Here is a 25,449-nt window from a genome sequence, read left to right on the forward strand (position 1 = left end):
TTGGTAGGTTTAACAAAGTTGGAATGTTGGCACGATTGAAGTGGGCAACAGCTCTTCAGACCTGGCTCAGAGCTACAATGTATTTAATATATTAAAGCAGCTGTCCTGTTGACTTTTTGCAGGCCTTCCCAGGCACTGGAGTTTTTCTGTTAATTTGCCACACTAGGTCATAAAAGATCTCATTAACATTTATTTTTGATTTTGCAGAAGATTCTACGAATGCACAGTTGTTCATTGTCTTGCTAGATTTTGACCTTGTTCCTTTCCTACAACTCTTTCATCTTCCAAGTTACACTTATTACCAACCAGAATCATTGGAACATCATCAGTGTCTTTAACTTGAAAAATTTGCTCTCTCAGATCTTGTAAATCATTAAATGTGGACTGTGCTGTGATGGAATAAACTAATGCAAAGCCTTGTCCATTTTTCATGTATAAATCTCTCACTGCAGTAAATTGTTCAGTTCCTGCAGTATCCAAGATTTCAAGCATACACTGTTGTCCATGTACTTCAATTTGCTTTCTGTAAGAATCTTCTCTCTTAGGATCATATTTTTCAACAAAAATTCCTTGAACAAACTGTACAGACACAGCAGATTTTCCAACGCCTCCTGAGCCAACTAGCTTATACTCACGCATGGTGCAGACTTGTCACAAGCTAGTACTCTCAGCTGTCACCGGGCTCCCACAGCCCGTGTTGCCCCAAGCCTCATGCTCCCTCCGGCTTGCTGCTCAGGCGCCAGGGTGGTCCTGCCACTGCTGCCATCACCGCCATCCCAGCTCTCTTTTTATTTTTTTTAATTATTTTTTTCTTCTGTGTTTCATTTTGTATAGTTTCTATTGTCATGTTTTCAAGTTTACTAATCTTTTTTTCCCTCAGTATCTCAATTCTGCCAATTCTATTCTGTGTGTGCGTGTGTGTATATATGTGTATATAGACAAAATACATATATATATATACATAAATATATATATATATATTTTTTTTTTTTTTTTGTCTGAGACATTGTAGTTTTCATTTCCAAAAATTCTGGTTGGGTCTTTTTTGTATATCTGTGTCTCCATTTAACTTCTTGAACATATGGAATACTGTTCAAATAAGTGTTTTAATGTTCTTCTCTATTAATTTTATTATCTGTGTTACTTCTGGATCCATTTCAATTAGTTGACTTTCTCCTCATTATGGGTCATATTTTCCTGCGTGCCTGATAATCTTTGACTGGATGCTGGCATTGTCAGTTTTATCTTTTTGTGTGCTGGATATTTTTGTATTCCTATAAATATCTTTGTGCTTTGTTCTGGGATAAAGTTAAATTACCGGCATACTTTGTTTTATTGCACTTTGCTTTATTGTGCTTCACAGATTCTTACAAACTGAAGGTTTATGGCAACCCTTCCTCAAGTTTAAGTCCATTGGTGCCATTCTAACAGTATTTGCTCACTCTGTGTCACTGTGTCACATTTGGGTAATTCTCACAATATTTCAAACTTTTCCATTATTATTATTATGATATTTGTTACAGTAATCTGTGATCAGTAATCACAACTTGGTGAATGTTCAGATGATGGTTAACATTTTTTAGCAATAAAGTATTTTAAAGTATGTACTTTGTTTAGACATAATGCTATTACACATTTAGTAGACCACAGAATAGTGATCTATAACTTTCATATGAACCAGGAAACCAAAAAGTTCATTTGACTTACCTAATTGAAATAATTGATTTATTGCAGTAATCTGGAACTGAACCCATAAGTATCTCCACAGGTATGCCTGTATTGGAAACAGTTTCATCCTTTTTGATCTTGTTTTTAAGATCTGTTAGGTAAAAGCAGAGCCATGTTTAGGGCTAATATTTCCTCACTACTGAAGCAAGACACTTCTGAGTACTCTATCCAATGTCCTATGAATTAGGAGTTTAATCAGTCTGGCTGGTAGAAACACATTATTCCCAGCCCTCTCTGAGCATCAGGCACTAGTTCCTTTAATCTTCTTAGATGGTTCTTTCCACAGCCTTGGGTAGTTTCCTCCCATGCATGTGCCGATCAGTACTCTGCTGAGTACCCAAGAGGCCTTCCGCAGATGTTCAGGGTTCTTTGTAGCTCTCTGCTGGTATTCTATCCTATATGCTCTAGCTGCCTTGGTGTCTCCCAACACATGGGGGTAGGCTTTGAAATACAACTGGTCAGATGTAATCCCTCAGTTCTGCCCACATTGCTCCTGGAAGAGTTCAAGTCTAGCTCTTTACAGGAAGGAAAATAACCTCACTGGAAGCTGATCAGGAACATGCAAAAGTTCCAAAATGTCTATATTTCTTTTCTTTTGCATTTAAGGTTTCTTTCAGTAGACCCAGAGCCCGTCTTGAATGAAGTCCAGGGACACTTTCCATCTCACTCCTTCTTTATAGTCCCCTCAGTCTTTTCTGCCTTTCTGCCCTCTCTGGAGGGTCCTGCTCTTTCTGAGGGAAGCCTAGAAATTCTTGGGGATTTTATAGGCTTTGTTCCTGGCTCCACCCTGGAAGGACAATGTTTGGCCATTATGGTTTCTTAGACATAAGTCTCTCACAGTTTTCTGAGTAGAACACAAATAAGATCAAAAAGCCTTCCTTTTGCTGATGTGGACCACGTCTCAAAAGACAACTTTGGTGTATTTAATAGTCTCTTGTTTCTTTACTCTGTCTTATCAAAGACTTTGCACTGAAGAGCATAAAAAAGGAGAAATGATGAAAAATAAAAGCACCCTTTTGCCTCAAAGGTACTATTCTTTTTTTTTTTAAGATTTTATTTATTTATTTGAGAGAGAGGAGAGCTAGAGAGAGAAAGCACATGAGCAGGGGGGAGGGGCTGGGGGAGAGAGAGAAGCAGACTCCCTGCTGAGCAGGGAGCCCAATGCAGGGCTCCATTCCAGGACCCCGGGATCATGACCTGAGCCAAATGCAGCTGCTTAACCGACTGAGCCACCAGGGTGCCCTTCAAAGATGCTATTCTTCAAATTAAATAGTTTATATAGGCCTTGGAGATCAGCCTGAGAAATTCACCACCATTAATTTGGTGGGGATACACCTACATTCCAAGCAATAGCTTTTGCTGAGGACTTTCTGTAGAGAGCATGATTTTAATGTGAAAAAACCATTGTATCTAAATAGACAATAAAACTAAAAAAGACCAATTCTTCGCAAATTTTCAATTTTTTTAAGTAGAAAATTATTTTTATGTAGGCAAATTTATCAATCTTTTCTTTTTTGTTTCTCCCCCTTACATCAAAAACTAAACTTTATTAGCTGGATTCCTGTCAGTTTTTTGTTTGTTTGTTTGTTTGTTTTTAACCAATGACATGGAGGTCCGGCGACTTAAATAATCTTAGCCTTTGTCACTTACTTGTTGTCATCTTGAACAAGTCATTTCATCTCACCAAAAACAGTTTTCTACACCAGTAAAACAAAGATTTAATGTTCTAGAGAGCTTCTTTGTCGTGGTTTAAAAACGTGGCCACAAATTACTTGATACTCCTCCCTTTAAGAGGCGGAACTTAATTTCTCTCTCATTGAATGTGGTCTGGACTAAATGACTTACTTGAAATGGATAGAAGATGAAGGAAGTGATGGTATGTCACTTCTAGGCCTTGGTCATAAAAGGTATTGTGGATTTCCTCTTGTGCTTTCTCTCTGGATCCCTGCTTCCGAGGGAAGCCATCTTCTATGTTATGAAGATACTCAAGCAGTTCTCTGTAGGGGCCCATGTGTCAGGGAACTGAGGCCTCCTGCCAACAGCCAGTAAGAAACTGAGGCTTTCTACCATCAGTCAAGTGAGTGCACCATCTTGAAAATAAATCATGTGGCCCTAGTCAAGCCTTTAGATGACTGCAGCCCTGGCTGACATCTTGACTGTAATCTCATGAGAGACCCTGAGCCAGAATTACCCAGATAAATTGCTTCTAAATTCCCAACACTTACAAACTGTGAGATGACAGATGTTTGTTTTAAGACATTAAATTTTGGAGTGATTTGTTGTGTAGCAACAGAAAACTAATATATCCGTATATATATTATAACCTTACAGATACTTCCTGTTTATGATTCTGTAATTTAAATGTGGGAGGATGTATCTCTAGTTGCCTGTTGCTTTTACTAATAGTTTACAAACTGCTTAGCCTGTTATATTTTAAAACTCTTCCTTGAAGAGTCTGCATTCCATATGCCATTTTAGGCAGAAAACTAAATAACATATTTGAGTAGTGATATTTTCCAACTGGATATTTACTATTTTAATAGCTTATATATTTTAATGAGATGAGACCTTGGGAAAATTATCACTTTCCATAGAGTTCTAAAGCAGGCAAAAGCTCTTTGGTCTTTGGAGGGCCAACAGGAACTATGTAGACCCTTGCAGTGTGTTGTGTTAAGTACATTTTCCTAAGAGGGGCGCCTGGGTGGCTCAGTCGGTTAAGCGTCTGCCTTCAGCTTAGGTCATGACCCCAGGGTTTTGGGATGGAGCCCTGCATCGGGCTCCCTGCTCACCAGGGGGTCTGCTTCTCCCTCACCCTCTGCCCCTCCTCCCTACTTGTGTTCTCTCTTTCTCTCAAATAAATAAAATCTTTAAGAAAAAACAACAACAAAAAAAACTCCCATACCTACTCTGTACCTCGAAATGGACATGTAGCTCAGCAGACTGATTCAGTAGTAATTAGGCTATGATCATTTTTGCTATCTACAAATTGCTTCAGAGGGGACTTTTCAAAGCAGAGTCAAAATTTATACAGTGGGATTACAAATTATTTTATAATAATGCTAACACATAAAATTATGACTTTTACTAGAAGGGCTGTCTAAATTTCAGTTTTCTTAAAGAATTAGATACTTTAATTCTGCATGCAAAATATGCCAAATATTCATTGAACATGAATTATAAAGCAATATTAAAAGGGAAATACACATAGCAGAAAATATAAAAGTAATTAAGAGCCAAGTTAATAAATTGTATACCTTTCACTACCTAGAATGCTAATATTGGTGCTCAAGAAATATTTACTATTAAAAAACAAGGCATGGCAGTGGGTCCAGAGCATATCCACTATACAATGAAATGATAGCTAAAAATTTTTTATTTTACTCTTTTATTTTGTAGGTATTATTATTTGGCATTCAAAGCACATGAAACACCTCTTGCCAGCAAAGAGAGCTGTGTTGCTATCTTGGAAAAATCCAGATTAGATCACTGGGTGCTGGGAAAAACAAAGGTAGTTTTTTCTTTTTTGTTCGATTGTCACCTGTGATGCTCTACTGTGTATCTTTGTCTCTTGTCAGTGATATGAATGGCTCTGTAAGTTGTGTGGCTTAGCAGACAAAACCCCAGCCTAACATTGATCTTTGCTGGTCTTGGGTCAGGAGTCCTAGGACCTCTGGACAAGAAGAGGAGGGTTTCCCTCCTATTCTGCATGTAGTTTGAGAGAACCACTTAGCATTTCTAGAATGAGAACTTTCAGTTTATTTAAAAATATCCCTTTTAAAATGTTGCTTATTCCAGCACCTCATGGAAATACACAAATCTTATTAATGACAGGAATGAGTATCTTTTACAGTTTTGTCCATTTTTTGTTAGACTCATGTGTTTTTTACTGTGTACCCTGATTAGTAGTCTCATCGTGTATAGCTCTTCATTTAGGGAACATCCCGTCCCTGACCCAGGTTTTTAGGATCCGTTCTGAATTGCCATACAAAGCCAGTCTTAGTCTGAGTGTAGATGGCAACACGGTTGCTCCTCAGCAGGAATTAGATCACTGCGGGTCATTTAGGTCGTTCTCCTTCCGAACTTCCATTGTTGGCTATGGATCAGTTCTGTTAGTTAGTGCCTCCATCAAAGGCTGTGGAGATAGATAGTAGAATTCAAATTAAGAAAACAGAACTCCTGGCAGCTATAAAGCAGACTTGGAGAACATTTGGGATCTCCTAAATCCCATTAATCTCATCATCCGTTTGTATCAGTAATCAAGGATTGGCTTAACCTTAGAAGGGGTATTGTGTTTGCTCCCAAGAAGTCAGTAATGCTAGCATAAAGAAGTCACTGTAAACTTTATGTAGATAATGGTTTTAATGTTTTTAATAAGAATTCTCTGGAGTCAGGGCGCCTGGGCAGCTCAGTTGGTTAAGCGTCTGCCTTTGGCTCAGGTCATGATCCCAGAGTCCTGGGATCGAGCCCCGTATCAGCCTCTCTGCTCAGTGGGGAGCCTGCTTCTCCCTCTCCCACTCCCCCTGCTTGTGTTCCCTCTCTCGCTGTCTCTCTCTCTCTCTCTCTGTCAAAAAAAAAGAATACTCTGGAGTAGACTGACCCTCTGTTTGGGAGCCCATATGTAATGCTAAAACTAATATCTCATTTCAGGTTTTTCTCAAATATTACCATGTCGAGCAGTTAAATTTGTTGCTGCAAGAAGTCATAGGCAGAGTGGTTGTGCTGCAGGCATATGCCAAGGGGTGGCTTGGAGCCAGGAGATACAAAAGAATCAGAGAGAAGAGAGAGAAGGCGGCGATTGCCATTCAATCAGGTAAACGGTCCTGAATCTTGGCATTTCATCAAGTAATGGGGCCACTCACCTATTGCTTTTCTCAATGGCTTCTTTTCTTCTACCCTTCCTTCCCTTCTTCCTTGCTTCAGCAAATATTTATTGAGTGCCTATTGTAGGCCCTGGGCTAGATGCTGGGACTCTAGCCATGAGCAAGACTACCATGGTCCCTTTGACCTCCACATAAGCAAACAAGCCATCACAACACACTGTGGTGAGCAGCACGGTAGAGGCAGTGTGAAGTGGGCAGGGGGAAAACCCAGATCACACAGACCTATACCCCTTCTCCCAGATGACTGATGTAATATACACCCCAGGCCCATCACCAAGTTCTCAGCATCACAATTACTAATGCCCTTTCCCAAAGGCTTTTCTAGCACAGACAGAGCTTATAAACCAAGGGAACAAGTCACCAGGCTCTCTCATATGCCCAGCCCATGCAGTGTCTCTTTGCACATGTGGGTGTCATTTGTGTTACAAATAGCATCTGAGCTTCTGTGCTGTTGAGGAGTGGTTATGAAAGCATCAGTCTTGAACATAGTGGACAATTTCCTTTGTGCTCTCATAACCCAGAATCCCATTGTCCACTCTGGACTTCGTGACCGCACTCAGCAACATGGCAAGCTGTGATGCTAATGGGAAGGACAAAAAGGTGAGGTGGTCATGCTCCTGGTGGGCAGCTTAATGTCCCAGTCCACGGTCTGTAGGACTCAGCACACCCCCAGAGATTTTTCTTTCTCTTCTCCTCATCCATTTTCCTTGCCTTCTGCCTTACTATTGCATCATTTTCTTCTCCCAAAGCACAGTTCTTGGCACATGGTTCACCCTTACCAAATGCGGGTGTTGTGCTACTAATTATCCCCCTTGACTCCCTTCTGTATTTTTTATTATTTGTTTTATTTGACAGAGTGAGAGAGTGCGCACAAGCAGGGGGGATGGCAAGCAGAGGGAGAAGCAGGCTCCCCACTGAGCAGGAGCAGGATGTGGGACTCGATCCCAGGACCCTGGGATCATACCCAAGCCCAAGGCAGATACTTAACCGACTGAACCACCTGGGCATCCTGACTCTCTTCTTTATTTTTCACTCCTTCAAATGTCATGTTCATACCTTCCTCCCAAATAAAAAAATCAAACAGATCAGACTATTCCAGTTCTTTCCTACCATCCCCACAAACCACCCTACTCCCAAGTCCTGAACACAGTGCTTCCTCCAGGGATTAGAATGACAGGGAACAGCCTCACCTGGGATAGAGGTCCCCAGTGATTCATAAGTAGAATCCAGAGTGTTCTGGAAACCCACTACCGGAACAAAAATAACTCCTTCTCAGAAGCATCTTGGAGGCCCAGCTAAGAGTACAGAGAGGCCCCTTTTCCCATCATCGCTCACGTATCTCTGCTTATTTTGTTCAGTGAGAAAGCAGGAGGGAGGGCAAGAGGGGTAATAGATTGGAGGGAAAACAGCTTATATCAATTCGCTGGCACGTTCTTAAATTAATATCATTCCTACCACATGGTTTTATATTTTTAGCCTGGAGAGGATATGATGCTTGGAAGAAATTTAAGAAAATAAGCAACAGGAGTGAGTCCGCGGTTCCTATTCAAGCAGGTAATTAAAACATCATTTTCATAGCATCCACTTGAAAATATTCTGTGACTGAGTTCATATGATTTTAGAAAGCTGAGAGGTGAATAATTCAGGAGCACTGGAATCGGAGTTTCGAGTTCTAGTGGGGGTTCTAGTGCTTGTTGTGACACACCCCCCCGCGTGATGATGAAAAGGCTGACAGCGAGCATTTGCCACTTGCCATACTTGTGTAAGGAGACGCTCAGTAAGTGCTCTAATATTCCTGAGTTTATAGAGAGGGCAACTGTGGCACAGAGAAGCGCAGTAACTTGTCCACGGTCACACAGCTGGTACAGCAGACCAGTAGCTGGTCACAGCATTTGAACACAAGCAGATCGGATAAAGTCAACTTCATGTACCGCCAACTGAACAAATCCCTTTCCTTCTTGGAGTCACACATCTGTCATCTGTGAAACAGGAGCCCAGGCCCAAGTCTGGTTAAGTCTGGAAGGTGTCTGGCAACCTTGGAATTCTTGGATCATACGCAACACCCATCTTTCCGCATCACAGAGATAATAATAGCTCTGGGACTTTCCCAGCAAACGGGATTTCCCACACCCCAGCCTGTATGTGGCTAAGGTGGTCCTCTGAGCCCCGAGGGGTTAAGCTGTGGCTGAGCTTGGGCCTGGCTGCCTGAGTGCTTGGAGGTCTGGTTCCTGCCTCATCCGACCTGTCCCTGGCTCCTGGGTGGCTCTGCTCTTCTGCAAATGGCAGTATCCACGGTGCCTGCCAGCCTGAGTCCCCTTCATCATGGGAAGCCCTGTATGCCTAAGTGAGGCCCTGGAAGAAGTAGGCCCCAGAGCATGCCTGGAGCTCCGAGAGTGTAAAATGTGGAGACAGAGTGAGAGAGCAGTGGCCAGTCCTGTGGACTCCACAAGCCTGAAGAGAGAGAGGATTTCAGAAACTCTGCCTTGAAGCAAACTCTTAAATAAAACAGCTGCAACCTTTTTGAGGCCATCCCTGCCCTGAACCTGGCTCCAGGAACTCTTCTCCCAACTCTCTTGGGCCACTGTAGAGACCTGACATCTTCATTCAGAACCAAAATATTTGGAAGGAAGGGATGTCATTGAGATGCAAATGTGTAAATTTTAACACCATCGCCTAGGAATTTTAAGCTCTACAACTTCAAAGAGTTCATTGGAAGAAGGATCCAATTCTAGTTGCAGCTTAAGAAAGACAACTCACAGTGCATTTGTTCCCTCCTTGCCCACCTCCACACACCACACCACACCACACCGTACAGCACACGCACACACGCGTGCTCACACCCCTTCCCCCCTCCCCACAGTCTCCTGGACTGATTTCTGATCTTGCAGTTTGGCCCAAAGCCCAACATATGTTTTAAAATATAAACTTTGGGTTATATATTGTTGATCCACTGAGTCCAGGATATAGGATCATAAATCACATTTCCCCTCTCTGAAAATGATCTTTAGAGGGTTCCCTGTTTGCACTCTGTTATTGCCAAGTGAGGGAGGGCTGCATGGAAACAGACAGGTTTGTTTCATCATCATATCAGGCCAGTCGTGATTGCACCTTTTTGGGAGAGCACCCATGCGGTAGGTACCATGGAAGGATAATTTTGTTTTGTGGAACTGGAGAGAACACATGTCTTCAAGGTGCTTCTTTTTTTTCAAGCTTTGCAAGCACCGCCCCCCCCCCTTTTTTTCAGCCCGGCCACTGGTGTTCCTACTTATCAAGTGGCACTGGCAACTTCCACTAACCGAGTCTGCAGGGGCTTGGGCGGACATGAGAAGAGGTACTAACGCCACCTCTCCGTCTTGCAAGTAGTGTGGCAGTCAGAGCAAAGTAGACAGAGTCTCTTTGCCCTTCACCCCAACACCATGGACAGGAATTGAGGTGCTGGTGTTGTGCTAGCAGAAAAGATGCCTGGGTAGGGTAACAGCATTTGCAATTGTATGGGCAGTTTACTTTTTTTTTATTATGTTACGTTAATCACCATACATTACATCATTAGTTTTTGATGTAGTGTTGGGCAGTTTACTTTTGCATGAGAATGTTGTCCTTATCTTTATATTGGAAGGCATGGTTGTGTTTATCTAAAAAGCAAAGCAACTCATTCCAACTTCTCTGTTTCAGGTGTGTTGTTCCCAAAGCATAATCTCATTACAAGCTCTTCTTCACACCAACTAGGATGTTTCTGAGTAGAACAAGCCCCAGACCTAGCGGTTCCCTTACTTGTGAAGCCTGCAGGAAGTGGCTTATGGATATTATCCTAGTACAATCAGTTCTGATTGTTTTCGAAACTTATTCTCTCATTTATTTTCTTTTCAACAAATCATTTCACTTGAAATTTAGATTCTATGGAATGCGTTTCTTTGTATTTCAAATTCCGGCCCACTGCCTTTTTTTTTTTTTTTTTTAGTGTTGTTGCTAAGATATGTTATATATTTTTAAAAGAGCAGCCCTTGAAATTTAGGAAGCATTTGGCATACATGTTGCTACAGAGCAGCGCATATTGAAATTTGTTTTTCTTTCATCTCCTTCCCAATAAAAGCAGCCGCACAGCTTATCCCTTTAGCTTCCTCAGAACTTCCTTTCAGAATTCCCGATCTATTACGGCACGTTCACATACCAGAAACAAGATGCCTTTTCATGCTGTCAACCTTTTTCATCTGAAATGTAAATTAATTCTTGCTGGTATGCCTTGACAGAGATCAAAGTCGGGGTATTAACCTTCCTGGGCTTTCTCTGGGAATCCATCCCCAGGACTGGGCTTCCACTGCTAAGAGGCCAGTGTCCCTCCTCCAGGCAGCCCTCGGTTTAGGAGCCACCATTTCAAAGGTCCGGAGTCCTTTTGTAATGGACCTCTCACTACTTTAAACTAGGTGAGAAATGATCTGCCTGGCTAATTCCTGAGAGAGGGAAGGAGACACACACACACACACACACACACACACGCACGCACGCACACACACAGAGAGGCCTGTTCATTTTAATTGTGGGCCCTTCACTCAGATTCCTGGAGCTTGTTTAAGTGGTTTTGACAGCGAGTGATCTCCGTTTGATAGAGGGAGGGACAGGGCTCCAGATTGGAAACCTCTCCCCTTGCTCAGTGGGTCATTTCTTGCCTGTCAGTCTTTGAGGTAGGCCACATTTGCATTTTCAAAATAAACAGATGCCTTTCAAATACATGAGCTGGTGGTCTAGAGATCTCTGTGGGCCCAAACAGTTCACCAGCCAGTGATCAAATGCTGGAAGAGAAAACAAACGAAAAAAATGCCCTAGGTACATACGCATCCATTTCCTACGTGTATAACATTGCACCGGCAATAAAGGGCCTCTATGAGATGTGAGCAATCTCGGGGAGAGAGGGCTAGGGACCCCAAGCAAAAGTATAGTTTATCAGTTTGCCTTTTTTTTTATTTCCGCCAGCGGAACAACTTTGAATATCATCTTGGTGAGAAGTGACATGTTTTGTGTGTGTTTATTTGTTAATGCTAATAATGGGCTCTTGCCAAAGGAAAACATACTCTTTTAAACACCAAAGAATTTAAAATTACATACTTTTTTAATCAGAAAGATAAAAGATTACACATACTAGTTTTCAGATAGATGGGGTATTCTAAGTAAAAAGTAACAGTTATATGTCATTCCTTTACTAATCTATTATTTTTTTAATGAACTCTTTAGTGTCACAAAGTGGATATAACCAGATTTATTCAAATAAAAATGAATACATTCCTCAGTAAATACTATCAAAACACGTAACCTACTAGGGATTTTTAAAAGGTCTACAATACCTCATTAAAAATGCTCCTCTAATTCAAGATCTGTTTTTTAAGTGAGAGCCAAGTGGTGGGCTTCCCCATCTCAGAGGGGAAAATGCCTCAACTAGGTGACAGTGGAGCCCCAGGGGCTGGGAATGGAATTTCAGAGTGTCCCCAGGAAGGAGTAGGCTCTTCCACCCCCTTTTCCTGATCTCCCCCGACCCCCAGGAGCAGGAAGAGCCCATTGGTTTACAGCACATTTTCAACTAATTGCTTCAGAGCAGTGGAAAATGTTTCCCCTCTCTGTCCTCCATCAACTTCCCACTTACTCCCCTTCCTTGGCCCTTCCAACAACACAGATAAATGATGGTCATTTCTCCTTCCAGTGCCTTTTGGGGAGAGTGCTTTTTGGAGCCTCAGCCATGACTCTGCCAAGGCTTAGGCTTCCTTGAGCCTGTGAACAGGCATTTTAAACCAGATTCAGCTGGAACTGCTGGGTGCATCATGTGACACTGGGCAATGAGAGTTGCTTTAAATGCTGCTTCCAGAGGGGAAAGCAAGCATCATGTCCAGAGAGGTTCCAGCACGCTCGGATACAATTTCAGATAGCGAACTATCAGAGACTATTTAACTTCTTTTAGAAACTTGACCCTGCTTCATAACAAAACCAAATTTTTGTGTTTAAAACTGCCTGAACTTGGGGTGCCTGGGTGGTTCAGTCAGTTAAGCATCGCCTTCAGCTTAGGTCATGATCCCAGAGTCCTGGGATCAAGCCCAGCATGGGGTTCCCTGCTCAGCAGGGAGCCTACTTCTTCTCCCCACTCATGCTTGGTCTTCTTGCTTGTGCTCTCTGTTGCTATCTTTGTCTCTCTCTCTCAAATAAATAAATACAATCTTTTAAAAAAAGGCTGCCTGAACTTTTAAACCTCTCTCAGGTAAGGCCTCCTTCTGGTCTTGTCTAACTTCAAAAGGTTGGTTCCTTTAGCACTGTTGGTGAGTTGGCAGTGATTGGGAGGTTGTAGTAATTTCCTGGAACTAGATTTCCAGAAATATCCCTAGGTGTGCAGGACAACCATATTTTAAATTTGGAAATGTCTTTTTTCATTCACTGTTTATTAAGCATCTACTGTATGCTGGAGCCGCCATGGTGAACAATGGGATTTCATTTGGGGCATCCAATATCCCATCTCTGATACAGAGGGTGATAAAACATGCTGTTCCTCAGAAGGATGCTGTTTATATAAATCTGGTACTCTATATCATGTCAATACATATTGGGAGGGAGTTCTATAAGACTCCAGTGCAATACAAAGAGTCAAAATCATTCTAAAATACAGCTGAAGATATACACTGAAATAACCCATATTTCTTTTTTTAAAGATTTTATTTATTTATTTGAGAGAGAGAATGAGATAGAGAGAGAGAGAGAGCATGAGAGGGGGAAGGGTCCAAGGGAGAAGCAGACTCGCCGCTGAGCAGGGAGCCCGATGCGGGACTCGATCCCGGGACTCCAGGATCATGACCTGAGCCGAAGGCAGTCGCTTAACCAACTGAGCCACCCAGGCGCCCTGAAATAACCCATGTTTCTTGAAAGTAAAAATGATTACAGGAGATAGTTTCAAACTGACAAAGCTGTGCATAAGCAGATTGTTGATCGCAAGCCAAACAGTAGAGGAAGGTCAAGTGAATGCACCATTGAAGGCAAAGTGTTGTGCTTTACCTTGGGAAATTGTGCCATTTGTGACAGGACACATACAGAGACATATAAGACCTACAGAGAGCCCCCAAAGCTTGGCTTAGAGGAAGTGGTATATAGCAGAGAGAAGGCCAGGCCTGTGGCTTCAAGGTTTCTGTCAAGAAATGGGCCCTGGCAAACCTCACTTGGGCACACAAACAATGGAATTCTTGCCATGAAATAACTTGGAATGCTAAGGAATGTCCTTTGCTATGAAATCAAATTACTGTCCATGTTAGAATTAAATGCCCAGAGTGCTATTCACCTAATGCACAGAGAGGAGACTGTAAAGAGCTGACATGGGCTTGAGGTCTGATTGTGACTAATATATTGACATGGCACAGAACTGTGCTTAAGATGAAACTGGTGCAGCAGTCTGTATCCCCAGGACTCAAGATTAAACTTTCAAAGGAAGTCCATGAGTACTTCAGCTTTGAATCAGCTTCTCCATTCTGGACCTCATATAGAACTTCAGAATCTGGCCACAAAGAGGTGCTGCCCAAAGTGGCATCTTTACCACCTCAACCTATCAACTATACTCAACATGATTGTGATCATAACACACTCAAGTCACCTTTTTTCTGTATCTTTAAATTTTTCTCAAGGTTCTTTCTTTCATATGGAATCATAGTTATTTAAGCTATATCCACATAATAGTAAAGAAACATTTAGGGGCAAAACTAACTGCTCTGGCAAAAGTGATTGGACTTCTTTTCCTCAAAAGACTCCTGTGTATGGAAAGGCAGATTTTGTTTTCCCCCTTAACAGATGAAACAGAAGCACAGAGAATTTAAATAAGTTGTCTCTCCTTATGTGTTATGGGAGCTTAAGAATTGGCTGGGGCTCCAGAGTGACTCAGTTGGGTGAGTGTCTGACTCTTGGTTTCAGCTCAAGTCATGATCTCATGGGTCGTGGAATCTAGCCCTGTGCAGCCTCCATGCTTAGTGGGGAGACTGCCTGAAGATTCTCTCTCCCTCTTTCCTTCCTCCCGTGTGTGCTCACATTGGTGCTATCTCTCTCTTTCTCTCTAAAATAAATAAATCTTGGGGTGCGTGGGTGGCTCAGTTGGTTAAGCAACTGCCTTCGGCTCAGGTCATGATCCTGGAGTCCCGGGATCGAGTCCCATATCGGGCTCCCTGCTGGGCGGGGAGTCTGCTTCTCCCTCTGAACCTCTTCCCTCTTGTGCTCTGTCTCTCATTCTCTCTCTCTCAAATAAATAAATAAAATCTTTATAAAAATAAAATAAAATAAAATAAATATATCTTAAAAAAGAAAAGAATTGGTATCAAAGCCCTCTTCTCAGTCTTTATCCAGTGCTCTTTCCAGTAGACCACACTCTACTGTTTGTTTGCACCTTGGATATGGCACACTGACATAGGGTACCAGTCAAAGCTTTGGGAAAAGTTTCATATACCATCCTAAGCACGTGGACTTTGGAGTCAAAACAATGTACTTTAACCAAAACAATGAAAACTCTGACTAAAAATGGGCAGAGGACCTGAATGGGCATATTTTCAAAAGAAGACATACTGATAGCCAACAAACACATGGAAAGATGCTCAACATCACTCATCATCAGGGAAATAGAAATCAGAACCACCATGAGATGTCACCATACATCTCTCAGAATGGCTAAAATCAAGAAAACAAAAAATAACAGGTGTTGGTGAAGTACATGGAGAAAAAGGAACCTGGGTACAGTGTTGGTGGGAATATAATTGGTGCAGCCACTATGGAATACAGTGTGCAAGTGTTTCAAAAAATTAAAAATAGAAATACCATATAATGCAATAATTCCACTACTGGGTATTTACCCAAAGAAAATGAAAACATTAAGTCAAAAAGATATAAGCATCCCTATGTTTACTGCAGCATTATTTACAATAGTCAAGATATAGGAAGCAATCTACGTGTCCCTTGATAGATGAATGGATAAAGAAGAAGTGGTATATATATGCAATGGAATATCATACAGCCATAAAAAGGATGAAATCTTGCCATTTGCAACAACATGGACGCACCTAGAGGGTATTATGCTAAATGAAACAAGTCAGACTGAGAAGGACAAATACCATATGATTTTGCTTATATGTGGAATCTAAAAAACAAAACAAATGAATAAACAAAAAGCATAATCAGACCTGTAAATACGGAGAACAAACTGATGGTTGCCAGAGGGAAGGGGAGCAGGAAGATGGACAAAATGGGTGAAGGGAAATGGGAGATACAGGCTTCCAGTTATGGAGTGAGTAAGTCATGGGAATAAAAGGCACAGCACAGGGAATACAGTCAATGGTATTGTAATAGCATTGCATGGTGACAGATGGCAGCTACACTTGTGGGGGGCATAACGTAATGTATGGAGATGTTGAATCACTATCTTGTACACCTGAAACTTCTGTAATGTTGCGTGCCAACTATACTCAGTTTTTAAGAAAAAGGAAAGAAAAACAAACAAAAAACAATTGACTTTACATCTCTGCTATGCCATAATTTGTCATAATGGTTTGGGGAAAATTACTTAACTTCTGAGTTTTAGTTTCCTCACCTATAAAATGGAACTCACGAAGGCCTAGTTCTCAGGACCATTGTGAAGTTGATTACAGATAATACATGCAGAGCATCCTGCATAGTACCTGGCATGTGGTAGATATTCAGCAAATGTTAGTTCCCTCTGTGTACCCCCTTCCTAAATATGAACTTCACTGGGAAATAAATCTGTCTGTGTAGTACTCTTCAATGGTGAGCATAATAATATTATAACTTCAAAAAGATGAAACCATTTCTCTCACTTTTGGAGAAAAAAATTGTACCTGTCATATCTTAAATACAGTTACAATAAAGCCTTTATAAAAGAGAGAATTTTCTAAATCTTATGTCTTGCCTATCTAACAGGGGAAAATTAAAATATAATAGTACCATGTGAAAGATTTGAAGTGGTTTTGTTTTTGTTTTTGTAAAGAACTCCGCTCCATCATGCCAAGAGCTGGAGTCATTTGTGTAGATAAATTTTTCACTGGCCTCACAGTTGTTAAGATTTAGGTGGTATGCTAATGACATTATTTTTCCCCCATTCAGTGATTTGAGGCCCTACTGCAACTTGTTCTGTAAAATAGCAAGTCCCCTCCTCGCCCCTTCCATCAAGTCGGAAATTCTAAAATCCAGGAGTTAAATATCACCCAGATTTGCTGCCTGCTGGTGTGGAAAGCAAGTTGCTTTTCAGATGTCTAAGGAGTTGGAAGATCTCAGTGTGCACATCATGCTTAACCCACGATGACGGGTGATTGGCAGCCTAACAGCTGAGCGACAGCCATTTGGCTAGGAGTTCAAACCCCAACACGAAGAGCCATAGCAGGATCATGGCTTGATTTGCTGTGGCCATGAAGTCTAAATCACCGAGCACAGAGGTGGAGGCAGAGGTGACAGCTGGTAGCCATTCTCGTCAATAAAGTTGTGACGGTTGAGATGTACTAGCAACCAGAGCCTGCTAATTTCGTAGACTTTGAGCCAAGTACTTAGTGTCAAAACCAGCTATGGTCAACGATACAAAATGGCTGTGAAGGGTCCCTCGTCTACAGCAAGGCTCTCCCCACCAGACATTTTCCTCCTAGTGGGTTAGAAATGATTGGATCCTGCTTTCCAGGAACAATCAGTTTGAGAAGACTTTATCTTTTAATTTTTTTAGGTTCTGGTGATTTTTAAAAAGTCATATTTATTGAGGTATAATTTATATACAGTAAAACCAAACAGTTTGATAAAATTGGATGAACACAAGTAACCCCCTTCACAATCAAGAAAAAGAAAATTTCCAAAAGGCTCTCTCCTGCCCCTTCTGTTACCATCCCTCCCCCACCTTTAGGTCCTGGTGACCACTAATGGGTTTTCTGTCCCTATAATTACGCCTTTCCCAAAATGTCATAGAAATGGAATAACGTAGTATATAAACTTTTGCGTCTGGCTTCTTTCACTTAGTAATACTTTTATGATTCATCAGTGTTCATGCATTTAACAGTAATTTGTTCTTTTTCATTGCTGAGCAGAATTCCAGGATATGGATATACCATAGTTTTGCCAATTACTAGCTAAATGACATTTGTTTCCAGATCTGGGTGACTATGAATAAAGCTGCTGTAAACATCTAAACTTTATCTTTTTAGGAAAGATTTATAGGAAAGCAAATAACTTTGATTTATAGGAAACCAGAACTGCATAAGCTGGAATGATCATAGAGGAGGGAGTTATTTCCTTCTTGATTAACAAACAGAAATACTTAACTTTCCTAACATGCTATATTTTTGCATCGAAATTTCTAGTTTATACAAGGCAGTTTCACCCACCTTATTTTTGTAATTCTCACAGTAACCCTGAGAAGTAGGTTGGGAATCTTACCCCATTTTACAGATGGTGGCTAAGAAACTGCCTAACTCCTGATCTGGTGCCCTTCCCCCACACATTTTCTGAACATCCTCTCTGTGCAGAACGCTCTGCTAAATGCTTTGGGGGTGGTCACAAAAGCAACATAAAAATTATTTTTTTCCCCATCGAGAGGGGACAGACAGCCTGATGCTCTACAGCGTGTCCACAGGTAAATGTAAATTAAAACATCAATATACTGTTATACACCTATTAGAAGGGCCAAAATCTGTAACACTGGCAACATCAAATGCTGATGAGGATGTGAAACAACAGGAACCTCATTCATTGCTGTTGAGAATACGGAATGGTAGAGCTACTTTGGAACACAGTGTGGTGGTTTCTTACAAAACTAAACAGACTCTTACCATATGATCCAGTATTCACGCTCTTTGGTATTTACCCAGAGGAGTTGAAAACTTATGTCCACACAAAAACCTGCACACATATATTTGAGGCAGCTTTATTCATAATTTCTAAAACTTGGAAGCGACCAGGATGTGCTTCAGTGGGTAAATGGATAAATAAACTGTAGAACATCCAGACAATGGAATATTATTTCGTGCTAAAAAAAAAGGAGCTTTCAAGCCACTAAAAGGCATGCAGGAAACATAAATGCATATTACAAGGTGAAAGCCAGTCTGAAAAGCCTACGTACTGCATGATTCCAACTATATGACATTCTGGGAAAAACAAAACTGTGGAGACCGTACAAAGATCAATGGTTGCCACGGGTGTGGGAGGGGGTTAATAGGCAGAGCCCAGAGGATTTTTTACGGCAGTGAAATTACTGTGTGACACCAGGATGATGGATATATGTCATTTTAATGTGTCCAAACCCATATCATGTACGACATCGAGAGTGAACCATAATGTAAACTATGGATTTTGGGTAATTAAGAAGTGTCAATGTAAGTCCATCAATTGTAGCAAATGTAGCACTCTGGTGGGAGGAGTTGATAGTGTATGCATATGGGGAAGCAGGGAATATATGGGAAATCTCTGTACCTTCCTCTCAGTTTTGCTGAGAATCTAAAACTGCTCTTAAACATAAAATCTTTTAAAAAGGAGGTGGGAGAAACAGGCTCAAATGGAACCAGGACGGACACATCTGCCCCAAGCTTAAGAGGAGTGCTAAGCTAGAGCCAGCTAACACAACCACAGGAAACAAACAATCTATGAAACTTCCTCCAGTCCTTTTTGGAAGCAGGTGGGGCATAAATTATAAGAAATAAATCCCACCCAAGGTAGCTGGGAGTCGGAAGAGAACAGAGTGACGGTCCCTGGGTGCTTGAAGGCAAGGGGAATTTCCCAAACGGCAGACAAGAAACTGATCTCTAGGATAAGGGAAAACCTTCCTCCTTAGTTTCCAAGTTAGAGAAAGCAATTACCAGGCAAGACTTTCTTTGAACTCAAAGTTTGACCGGGATAATGACTGGAATTAAGCACTGGAGAATCAAAGTGGAAAATGTTCTCATAGGCTTGGAATTACCAGAATTGTTTTATGTGGAGACCAGGGTTTCTGATGTGGCAGTTGGAAAAAAAAAATCTGTCAGTGAGATTCTATTCTCTAAAAAAAAGAATTTTACTTTCTCAGTGCTGCTTTTGGTGGCATTTGCCTGTCAGACCTCCCACAAGTTGGCCTCTTTATGTTCTGATAAGATGGCTGTTGACCAGCTGTCACTCCAGCCAGAAATGACGCGGGCTTCTGGTGCAATTGGCCAGCAGCAGTGAGGAGGGGAAGGCTGGGCTTTTGTGCCTCATCTATATGCTCCTTCTCTGCCAGATACAGTAGGCACTGTTTGCCAGGTCCATTATGAGGGCAGGAAAACCTACCCTGACTAGATCCCCAACCAAGATATCTACCTAGACGGTGCCCCTGCTGGAAACCATGCCCCTGGGGCTGTCCTCTGGGTGGGTCATCGAATGCCAGTCCAGGCCAGAGCCTCCTCCCATAGCAGCTGATCTGTGAGAACTTAGAGGCCCCGGCATGTGAAAGAAATAAAGTCTGAATTTTTACTTCCACTTTTAAAGGAAAAAAATAAGAGTAGAGGTTAATGATTTTTAAAATGTTTACATAACTGGGGCTGTCCCATGTCATATTTAGGAATTCAGACTTTAGGGCAAAACTGCTTGGATTTGAACCCTGGCTCTGCCACTCTCCAGCCGTGTGTGACTCTTGGACAAGTCATTTAACCGCTCTAGACCTCAGTTTCCTTAACTGTAAAATGGGAATAATAGTGGCCTCGACCTTTTAGAGTTACTATGAAGATTAAAGAATTAATTTTTGTAAAGGGCTTAGAACACTGCATGGAACATAATAATCCATATATTTGTATTTGTTTGTTAAGTGAAAATAATGGAGATTTCCCTAACTCCTGTTCTTAACACCCCCCCACCCCCCAGTGAAATCAAGCTGAGTACATGTATCTAATCTTTTTCATCCATTTCTTTTTTCTTAACATCTGTCAGCTTTACCTCTTCATTTTAGTTTCCTAGGGCTGCCATAACAAATTACCCCAAACTCTGTAGCATAAAACAGCAGAAACTTACTCTCTCACAGTTCAGGAGGCTGGAAGTCCAAAATCAGCAAGGTTGGTTTCTACTGGAGTCTCTGAGGGAGAATTCTTTCCATACCTCTCTCCTAGCTTCTGGTAGTTCTTGACAATGTTTGACATTCCTTGGCTTGTAGACCCATCACTCCACTCTTAGCTTTCATTACCACATGCCTTCTCCCTGTGTCTGTGTCTTCACATGGTCTTATAAGGACACTAATCATTGAACTTAAGACCCACCTTAATCCAGTATGACCTCATCTTAAACTAATTACATCTACAAGAGCTTATTTCCAAATAAGGTCACATTCTGAGGTTCTAGGTAGACAGGAATATTGAGGGCACTCTAGTCTACCCAGCTCACCCCCTTAAAACTTTTAGGGTGTTTTTACATCTGTTATTTCTTTTTATTCCTAGACTATGAGAATGTATTAGAATGTAAGCTCCATGGGAGTAGGGACTGTATCCCTTTAAGTGTAGTCTGAGGCAGCTGACGTTGCTTAACGTGGGTTTGCTGCGCCACCTCCAGGGAATGGAGAGACATGGTGCCATCAGGCTGGGTGTGGGAAGGTGATGTTGAGGTAGGAGAGTCACTCAGAAGGAGAGAGAGGGACAGTATGAAAAAAAAAATTCCATCCAAGGAATAAAAAAAGGAGAAAGGTTGGAGATCCCAAATATTCTAATATGGTATATCTTGAAGTACTGCCAGCAAATTTGAAACAGCCATAGTCAGAAGGAAGGTGCAGGATGAGAGAGAACAAGGTTTACATTGCAGGTCAGAGGAAAAGGAGAGGGGGCTGCCTCAGGGCAAAGCCTGCAGCATATCTCCAGGACAAGGGGCTTTGCCACCAGTGTGGTTTCTTCTAGAGCCAAGGGATCCAGCAGGGAAGAGCCAGCCCTCTTCAGATACCTGAGGTAGTCTGAGGTGGTGGAACATCTTCAACCCATCATGCCCTCGATGGTCATGGAGAATGGAAGAAGAGATGTGACAGCCAGGACAGACCCTTCAATATTTTTCCACTCAAGTCGTGAGCTGTTTTGGTAGAGAAGTATTTAGGTTTTTATCAACATGAGCTAAGCTGACTGGACAATAAAAACCTGCAACTATGGTAGTCCTCAACCTAGTGGAATGTGTAGTCTCTCTTTTCCATGACCGCGTTATTGATTGTTGACCCACAACCATCAGTGAACAGGACTACAAGATGAAAGGAAAGGACACATATGCCTGAGGGGCAGAGATGTGGAGGAAAGGAGGAGACCTTGTCCCTCCTTTTACTTCCCTGGTGGTACAACTGAAAAGGAAATAGGAAAACCATCCAGTTGTCCAACCAGAAGCCCTGTCCTGGTACACTTAAGCTCCCAGTTTGACTAATGCAATCATTGAGACAGAGCTTATTGGAATTATCAAGTCACCATGCTAGTAGGGAGTCCAGTGAGGACAGTTACCAATTCCCCTGTTTTCTACAGTTAGGCCCTCTCCAACCACACTATATTAAATCTTAAAAATAAGCACCAAATCTGTTGGTGAGATTTATAACATTGGAGCCTCAGACCATGAGACAGGTGTGGGTTTCCCTAACCACATTGTGTCACCCACTTGGGTAATTCCTCCAGGTGTGGGAGCATAAACTTGGTAAGTTCCTCCTTTGTTTCATTCCACAGGACACCCTTTAGACCAAAGCAGTGATCTGCAGCCCACTGTCACAAGGGATAGCAAGGGAAGTGCCCAGGATCAAGACTGCAGTAAACCTGGTGACCACACAGGTGGGTTCATTAGAGGTTTAGGATGGGTATCCTATATTCAGGGACGTTCCAGATACGGACCCTCTGTTTTTCAATAGGAGACAGCTGATTAAATTCAGGGGCAGCCTTACAGGCGATCCTGATCGGCTATTTCACAAAAGGGAAAGAATAGACAGAGATAATCTCAGCTTCTCTGCCCACTGACCTGTTTGCTGGGGAAACTGGTCTAGTTGTGACTCTCCTTACTGACTGCCTCTCCTCAACTCCTCTTGGAGTGGACGCTGACACATTTCTGTCTGATCTACCTTGGGACTTATGAAAATTCAGCTTCTCAAGAAGGTCTTTTTATGGGCGCCTGGGTGGCTCAGTTGGTTAAGCGACTGCCTTCGGCTCAGGTCATGATCCTGGAGTCCCAGGATCGAGTCCCGCATCGGGCTCCCTGCTCAGCAGGGAGTCTGCTTCTCCCTCTGACCCTCCCCCCTCTCATGTGCTCTCTCTCTCTCTCTCATTCTCTCTTTCAAATAAATAAAACATTAAAAAAAAAAGAAGGTCTTTTTATGATCCTGGCATTGGTCCATAGATCTCAAACTGATGGAGAACATTTATGGTGGGGAGGAGCACCATGGGCAAGAAATTAAAACTTGATTATCTGGTCTAAGCCGCCTTCCATTAGTTAACATCATTGTAAAGTGAGAACATTAGACAGACTAAGTCAGTGGTTTTTAAACATTTAAAAAATATTAGAATCTTCCCTTTTTACAGTTTGCAGTTTCTGGACTTCCACTGGAAGAAGCTGTGATTTTTCAAAAATATGGCTTTAATGCTAATGCCAGGATTTTCTGAAATGTGCAGATGAGTTGCTCTGGATTTCACAGTAGAGTTTGCAGTTTATCTGCCAGACCCAGCAAAGAGTTTCTGGGCACTTCTCACTCCTTTGGAATCTGCCTCCCAGCCTCTGTTTCAAGGAAATACAGAACTGGGACTTTACCTTGGAGTTGGGAGGTTAGGGAGTGGGAGAGAAGGAAGAGAGGGGCAGCCCAGGGAGCGGCAGTGTTTCCTAAATTTTAGGAGACTTGGGGGCGGAGACAACCACACACTTTTCATTTTCAAAAACAGGACGCCTAAACTCTTACTGACTCATGGCCTAGACCCTTTCTCCTTAGCAGAAGTCACAAATAGGAGGTCTTATAGGTGTAATCACCTTGCAGATGTGTTTTGTTTGGTCAGACACAGTGTTTTGTTTTGTTTTTTTTTTAAACTTTGAACCCAAATGTCTTTAGGTGGGGCATATGTTCTCTGGTTCACCACATACCCCACCACTTCCCTCTCTCTTTGCCTGACAGTGCGCACATTGATGTTACCTGGGTGGCCCCAAAGGCACTTGAGTTTGCACTGCCTGCTCCCATGTTTTCGGCCAAATGCCTTTCCATCTTACTCCAAAATGGTCTAGTGGAGACTTGGCTTGACTTTCCTGGGAAATATGAATGGCTCATTGAGTTCAATCCGACTTTGGAAGGATTCAACTCCTTCAGAGAAGTCCTTCTCAGAATTGCTTTATTTCATGGAACTGGAATACTTAGGGATGGTCCTCTGAGAAGAGACCCCTATCTGGAGAAGCCTCTGTTGCCCCATCTGCACACACCTCAAGTCTGCTGGGCAAGCTCATAATTGAATTTTTTCAGCCATGTCACTGGTCTTACTCCTTTTAACTCGATCTGTTCACTTAGAATGACCACCCTATTTTACATTTCTGGTTTTCTCCATATCTTCATTTCTCCAATCTCCTTGTTCAGCAATTAATCTGCCAAAGAGATGCCAGATGATTCCAACTGTCACCAGGACATACTTAAAAATATTTCACAATATTGGGTTTTGCTTTGAACTCAATAGTTTGATGGCCTCCTTCTTTTTTAAGTTTATGTTTTTACTCTGACTCAAATCCTTCTCCCTGCTCTTCAGGCAAAGCTGGGAGATGGAGGAACAGACTTCATCTAAGCTTTATTAAGAATATTCTGTAAGATTTCTGTTTGATTTTTTATACTTCAAATAACTCTTAAAAATCAATATTTTGATGACTGAAGTGTAAATGAGTAAGAAACATGGAATAAGTTTTCCCTTCAATTACATGAACAGAAATTCTGTGGGCTTTTATTGGAAACCGAGGCAAAGTAACTGGGGGCATTTGCTAAGTTCCAAGGAAAGATGTTGAAGCTTCCTCTCTGGAGGTGGACATAGCACCTTTCTCCTGAGAGTCCCAAACCAAAAGGGGCTTGGTGATCTTTTCTTGCTTTGCTTTTTCCTCTCTGAATTACTATTAAGCTGCTCTTGTGCCTCTTTATTCTGAAGATCTCAGATAGGTGGAGACAACAGCAATCTCAGCTTTCTACGTGGGTGATACCATCTGGGCTTTGATCAGTGCGTGGTAGCTCTTGGTTCTGCCGAATTGGACCCGAGCACAAGGTTAAAGATTATTCCTGTCAATGTTCCTTCCTAATAAGGAAGCAGAGTTATTTGTGCCCCTGAAGTAGGCTCCTCTTTCTCCTTTTCAAGTCAGTTCTTGCGTTTATGTTGCTTTTCATAGTATTACAAGTGAGCTTAGGCCAAACACTGTTTTAGAATCTCCAGGAGGGGTAAACCTACCTGCCTGATCCTCTCACTGGAGGAGTTGGTCAATCAAGAGATTGCAGGGAAGAGAGGGAAGAGAATCCGTTAATGAAATTCTGGAAGGTTGAAGCTATTTTTCTTGATTTCTTTTTTTCTTCTTCTTTCAACATTGCTGTTTCACTGGTCATAATGTTTTTTTGTGTGTGTAAAAATAAAAATATAATAATGTTCCACTTAAAATTTTATCTTTATTTTTTTGGTGTTTATAGCAATAATAATAACAACAACAGATGGTCTTATCTATCACTGATACCTTGAAGAATTGCATTTCTTTTACACAAGAGATATTTATGTCTAAGGAACCAAACTAATAACATAGAATCAGAGCTTCCTCTTCCCAGAATAGACAACATAAAACTATTGATTTCTCTATTTCTTTTTCTGCACTCTTTGTCATGCTGTATGTTCAATCATTATAACTTCAACCT

The 25,449-nt window shown here is 41.7% G+C and overlaps 1 protein-coding gene and 1 pseudogene across 1 annotated transcript in view; one reads left to right on the forward strand and one right to left on the reverse strand.

Moving 5' to 3' along the window:
• Positions 1-25,449, forward strand: part of MYO3B (myosin IIIB) — a 388,457-nt gene that overhangs the window by 250,452 nt on the left and 112,556 nt on the right. The window contains exons 25-28 of the mRNA XM_027591480.2: positions 5,125-5,236; positions 6,376-6,538; positions 8,085-8,162; positions 22,277-22,378. Coding sequence (XP_027447281.1) covers positions 5,125-5,236; positions 6,376-6,538; positions 8,085-8,162; positions 22,277-22,378 — 455 coding nt within the window. The remainder of the gene's footprint in view (positions 1-5,124; positions 5,237-6,375; positions 6,539-8,084; positions 8,163-22,276; positions 22,379-25,449) is intronic.
• Positions 92-639, reverse strand: LOC113920991 (annotated as a pseudogene).

Source organism: Zalophus californianus, chromosome 3, assembly GCF_009762305.2.
Source record: "Zalophus californianus isolate mZalCal1 chromosome 3, mZalCal1.pri.v2, whole genome shotgun sequence".
NCBI lineage: Eukaryota > Metazoa > Chordata > Mammalia > Carnivora > Otariidae > Zalophus > Zalophus californianus.